At 17.2% G+C, this 6,431-nt stretch overlaps 1 protein-coding gene across 1 annotated transcript; it reads right to left on the bottom strand.

Moving 5' to 3' along the window:
• Positions 1-158: 158 nt before the first annotated feature.
• On the bottom strand, positions 159-6,431 carry SRAE_X000165100 (GH04176p; the record flags this gene model as incomplete). Its single annotated transcript, XM_024651374.1, has 7 exons — positions 159-467; positions 561-881; positions 938-1,285; positions 1,336-1,473; positions 5,497-5,868; positions 6,015-6,302; positions 6,357-6,431. 7 exons carry the CDS (start codon positions 6,429-6,431, stop codon positions 159-161), a joined length of 1,851 nt encoding a protein of 616 aa, XP_024499119.1.

Here is a 6,431-nt window from a genome sequence, read left to right on the forward strand (position 1 = left end):
ATCTATATATATATTGTTTTTTTTTAATAATAAAAAAAAAAAGTTAATTTTTATATAATTAATAATAAAAAAATTAGATAATCATTATATTATACTATAATTTTTAAAACTCCAACAGCTTCCACTTATATTTGGGATCATAAGACAATTCATATAATTTATAAACTAGATATAAGCTTATATTTTTGTTCAATTGACATTGTATTTTGTTTTCTAGGATCTTTTTTACGATTAAGTGCCATCATTTTTCTTGCTTCTTTTGCACTTAAAGAGAAAATATCCATATTTGATTTTTTGTTATTTGAATAATCTGAGTATTTTATTATATCATTATTGTTAACAGAATTATTTATATGAATTGAATTAACATCAACATTTCCACCAAATGGTTTACAATTAGCTATTGGTACAGGACTTCTTGAACGTGGTTTGGGTGTAATAATTCGACATTCGGTAATTTCTGGTTCCTAAAAAAAAGATGATTTTATATTTATTATATTCTTTTTTTTTTAATAAACAATAGAAATAACAAAAAATGTCATAAAAAAAATATTAATTACCTTTTCAAGTATAACATTCATATTATTTGATTCATCATCATTCTCTTCAAAAGGATTATTAGAATGAACAACATTATCTACAAATGATTTTTTTACGGTAATTTCTTCACAATACTTGTAATTTTTTTTATTATCTTTATTTAAAAATGTTTTATTTCCAATATCATTACCGGTTAATTTATTTTGACTTTCTTTCCAATCATTTTCAGATGATGAAGTACTTTTATTTGTCCTATTAGATCCACAAGACATTGATCGTGCATTATTACTTCTAGGTATAGGAGAAAGATTGTTTATTTGAGGATCCAATCTTGAACGACTCTATATTATAATAAATAATTTATTAACTTTTTTTTTAATAAAAATAATTTACTTACATTTGGAATCTTATTAGAATTAATAATTGTTGATGGTGATAGATTTTGTTTAAAATATATACAATTATCAAAATTGTATTCAATATTATTATCTATATACCATTTATCAACATCTTCAGATGCTACTAATAAACGTGCTTCTAAAGGTGTTCTTTTAATAAGAGTAACAACTTCTTTATGTGGAGTGTTAGGATAAATAATTTGATTATTAATTCCTACAATACGTTGACCTGTCTCAAGTCCTGCATTATAAGCAATACCATTATAATCAACAACTCCTATATAATGTCCTTTACCATTTTCTAGATGAACATTAAAACCAAACTCTTCACTTGGATCATTTTTTCTCTTTAAAAATATTTATTATTAAAAAAAATATATTATTATAAAATACTTACTAAATAACAAAGACGTGGTCTTGGTGCTGTTTGAAGTGTAAGCATTGGTTGTTGAATGAGATTAGTATTGTATCCAGAATTAATTCTACTATTATCTTCTTTTATTGTTTCTTCACAAATTTTGGGTGATTTTTGACTCTAAAATAAATTTAAATCAAATCAAAATAAACTTATTAAAATAAAAAATATTGTTAATAAATTTTGCATAAAGTAAATACTTGAACATTAAAATGGTTTGACAAATATTATAAATTAGTAAAAAAAATTTTTTTTTATTAAATAAATTGTTATACTACAAAATTATATTTAATTTTTAATAATATTAAATAATAATAATTATTGCTTCCAAAAATAGGTAAAAGATATTGAATGTTTGTGTTAAACAAGTTTAGTGTTAAAAAAAATATATACAAAATGTGCTAAGTCCTTTTAAATTATTATATAACATCGGTAGTGAATTAATTTAAAAATGTCAAAAGCACAAAATTTCTATTCAAATAACATTTTACGTAAAAGTAAGGAAACAATAGTTTATTTTCTTTTCAAGCGATTAACATAAATTTTAGATAAAAAGGCATAAAATAATTTTTTATTGCTTGTAAATACTTAATTTTTATTATCTAATATTTTTTAATGTAAAAATTAAATATTTAGGTATAAACTTATATATAAAAAAAAAATTTTAATAATATATATGAAAATAAAATAAAATTGATAATAGATAATAATTTGATTTCTACAATATATTTCCTCATTCTTTTAATATTTTAATAAAATTAAAATTATTAAAACTAAATTATATCATTCTCATTGAAATTGTTTATATAATATAATATTGTATTATATATATATGTATATATGAAAAAGAAACATAATAAAGAAAACTTATTTATTATCTAATCAAAAGTTTTATAACAATTTTGGTAAACAAATAAATATGTTATAGTAATTTATTAATAAAGAATAAAATAAAATAAAATTATTTTCCATATATATGTCCAATGATGACCATATATAGATATAAAATTATGTGAAAATAATTATGCAGTTATTGAAAGATAATATATATATATATATATAGAAAAAGAGGTAATATACTTTATGATATTTGGGACATGAATATTAATTTAAAAGAAATATTATGATATTATATAAATATAACTTTTTTATCATATTTATAAAAAGTAATATTATAAAACTTAGTGATATTTTTATTTTAATATTATTTAAAATTAATAATAAAATAAAAAATTATTTTTTTTTTCAGTTATACATTTGTTAAATATAAAAAATATGATATTAATAAATATAGATGTATATATATTTATGGCAGGTGTATATAAGAATTATTTTGAAAAGATTTTTACAATCTTAATATATTTCAATAAAATATATATTTATATATATTTAATCAAACAAATTATTCCATCTTAATCTAAATAACAGTATATTGTTATATAAAATTGATAGTTAAGTAGATATTGTCCAACAATCAAATAAAAATAAAGTGTATTATTAAAAGATCAACAGCTTTTATATATTATTATACAGTCATTCTAAAAATTTATTGAACTCATTTATTAAGACGATAATATTATAGCACAATGTACTGTTATATTATATATTTCTTTATATACTTTAACAATAAAATATTCCATTTATAATGTTAAAACAATATGACGTTTATAGGTAAAAGAATTGTCTATAATGAATAAAGCATATTATTATACATATATAAATATAATTTTCTAATTGTAAATATATAATTTTTTATTAAAATAAATATACCATAAATTGCATAATTTTGTACACAATAAATATAAAATATTTAATGTTTCATTTTATATCTATATTAATAAAAAAAATTTATTTATAATAAAAAAAAGTTTTTTATTTAATGAAAACATTCAAAAAAATTTTTTTATAAAAACCTATATTATATATTCAAAAAAAAAAAAAAAAATTTAATATTAAATACAAGTATTTGTATACTTAACATAAAAATGAGTCAAAGCAATTATTCTAAAAAAAATGAATTGTTTACAATTTAAAACTTAAGAAATAATATATATGAATAATACTTTATAAAAATACTAAAAAAAATATATATAAAAAGAATATAGTACAAAAAAAAACTTTTCTTTAAAACAATATTTTATAAGGCTTAAGAAATTTCTTTTTTTTCTATATTAAATATTTATTTTTTTAATATATAAATTAGTTTAGTTAATTAAAAATTATAATACTACATAAAGATAAAAATCTAGATGTAAATTACGAGTAAAACATTTAATATTGATAATAAAAAAAAAACAGTGTAAAAATATTTTAATTAAAATATAAATTATTTTTCTAATATATAAATTGATTTATCTTAAAGATATACAGTTATACTTTTATTATATAAAATAAATTACTCATAAAACGGTTAATTGTTTTTTACTAAAAAAAAATGGTAACATATTATGTTGTTTATAAATGTTTAAAAAACATAATGTATGTTAATTTATTTCTACTAAATTTTTAACGTAAATATATGTTTAAAAAAAATTATATTATTGTAAAGTATAAATTGTTTATAAAAATTGTATATAGAAATAATATATATTACAAAGTATTCTTTAAATATCAAAAGGCATTTTAGTATTAAAAAGATATATACTAACATTAATACTTATATTATTTAAAACAATTCTCAATACTTTTTGAATTATATAAAAAAGATTTATTTCACTTAGTGTATATTTATTTTTATTAATATCAACATAATATATCTATACTATAAAAATATTTTTTTTCCCATACAAATAAAAATATATTTTACAATAATATTTTAAATTTATTCTTTAAAGTTGTATTTAAATACATTAAGTTAAATACATTTTTTTTTTAAAATAACATATATATACTAATATTTTTACAATAAAAAATATTAAAATTAATTGATATTTTTATAAAAATGTCACAATAATAAATAGTTTTAAAAAATTTTAAGAAAACATATGATAAAAAATATATATAAGAAAATATAACTAAGTAGTATATATTTTTAAAATATAAATGTCATGTTAGATATAATATTGTATAATTAAAAAAGTTTAATGTAAATAATAGTGGCACTATTAGTTTATACATAAACAGATTAAGATTAATATTTTCCTATCATACATATATATGTATATTTTAAAATACTACTTTCTTTTCTAGAATATATAATGACTTAAAAATTTAAAACATTTATATTTAATAACAGTTAAAAGTTTGGTAATTACCATTTAAGTACTACTAATAATTAAAGTACTAATTTATAATTGTAGAAAAAATAAAAAGTAAGAAATAATCAAAGTTAATGTTAGATAATTAAGGTATAATAGTAGATTTTTAAACATATAAATAGTAGATATTTTTTATAATGTTTATAAAAAAGTTTTTTTTCTTTTATTTTGATTATTTCATAATATATTACTAATATTAAAAAAATGTATTGAAATTTAATAGATATATTTTTTGTCAATTGACATTTCTACTATTGAATAACCTTATACATACTTTTTTTTTCTAGATATCATTAATACTAATTCAATTATAAAAAAAAAAGTTTTTAATGTGAATAAGATCATACAGGTAAAGCTTTAAAAGTTATTTAATGGAAACTTGTTTTAAATATACAAATAATAAAAAAAAAAAGTGGAAATCATTTTAATTCAAACAAAAAAGCTAAGTACAAAACTGTTAAATTGATATTGACAAAAATTTTAAAATAACTGTAGTCAAATTATTTTATTAACAATATCAATAGTAAGAATAATTAAATATTTTGAAATTAAGTAATTTTAAAGCATTTATCTAATAAAAAATGAAAATTATTCTTAAAAATATAGAATATATCGTGATGATTTATTATGTACATATATTATTAAAGGTCAACAAATTGAATGTTAAAAAATTTGTATGAGTCATTTTAATAAAAAAAGATGTTAAAATGTATTAAATATAAAATATTACGTTTCTAAATAAATAAATAACTTTTGATTATTATAATATTTTTTTTTAAATATCAAATATTAGTTTTAGATATATTATTAATTAATATTACATGGAGAATGTTAATATAAGCAAATACGACATGTATATCTAGAAAAATATCACAAATAAAAATACCTGACTTACTAAACTGGCATATGAACTACCTTTAAATGTAACCATATTTGATTTATTTTCTACCTGTGGTGATAGTGATAAAAATGATGATAAAGATAAACTATCAGCAGCAAAAGATTGATACTTAACATTTCTGGTAATCTTTTGTAATTGTGGGGATGAAAAATTACGTAAACGTTTTTTATTTTTCATCATTTCTTTATTTAAAGTATAAAAAAAAGTCATAGATTTATCACTATTATTATTATCTTCATCATCGTTATTTTTAAAATTTAATGAATTATTATTTATAAAAATACTATCGTTTTGTGTTAAATAAATATACGATAACCTTTTACCACGATTATTGTTTGGTCTCATAGAATCTTCCCACTAAAATTGATATATTGATAAAGAAAAAAAAAATTAATCTTAAATATTAATTAAAGAACAAATATTTTTTTTTTATAAATTAACTTTACACTATTATGTATATATATATATGTATTATTATTTTTGTTTAATTTTGATAAACATACCTCTCTACAAACTCTAATTACATTTGGTAAAGATGGTGTTATTTGAATTTTATTTTTAAAATACCATTCAGCACCTTCTTCAGATATTACTAGAAGTTCACATTGTAAAGGATTTTCTTTAATTCTTTGAATAACTTGTTTATGTGACTCTCCTTGAACTAATGCACCATTTACAGCAAAAATTCTATCACCAGAACGTAATCCAGAAATATCAGCAGGACTATCATTATCTATTGCTCCTATAAATTGTCCTCTAACTTTTTCAGCATGGAGATTAAATCCATATTCCTTAAAAAAAAAAATAAATATATATATTAATTATTATAATTATTTATTATATACCTGATTTAATGATTTTTTTATCATTACACATAATCTTGGACATGGAGCTGATGGTGGTAATTGAAATAATACCAT

Source organism: Strongyloides ratti, scaffold srae_chrx_scaffold0000002 (assembly GCF_001040885.1).
Source record: "Strongyloides ratti genome assembly S_ratti_ED321, scaffold srae_chrx_scaffold0000002".
In the NCBI taxonomy this organism is placed as follows: Eukaryota; Metazoa; Nematoda; class Chromadorea; order Rhabditida; family Strongyloididae; genus Strongyloides; species Strongyloides ratti.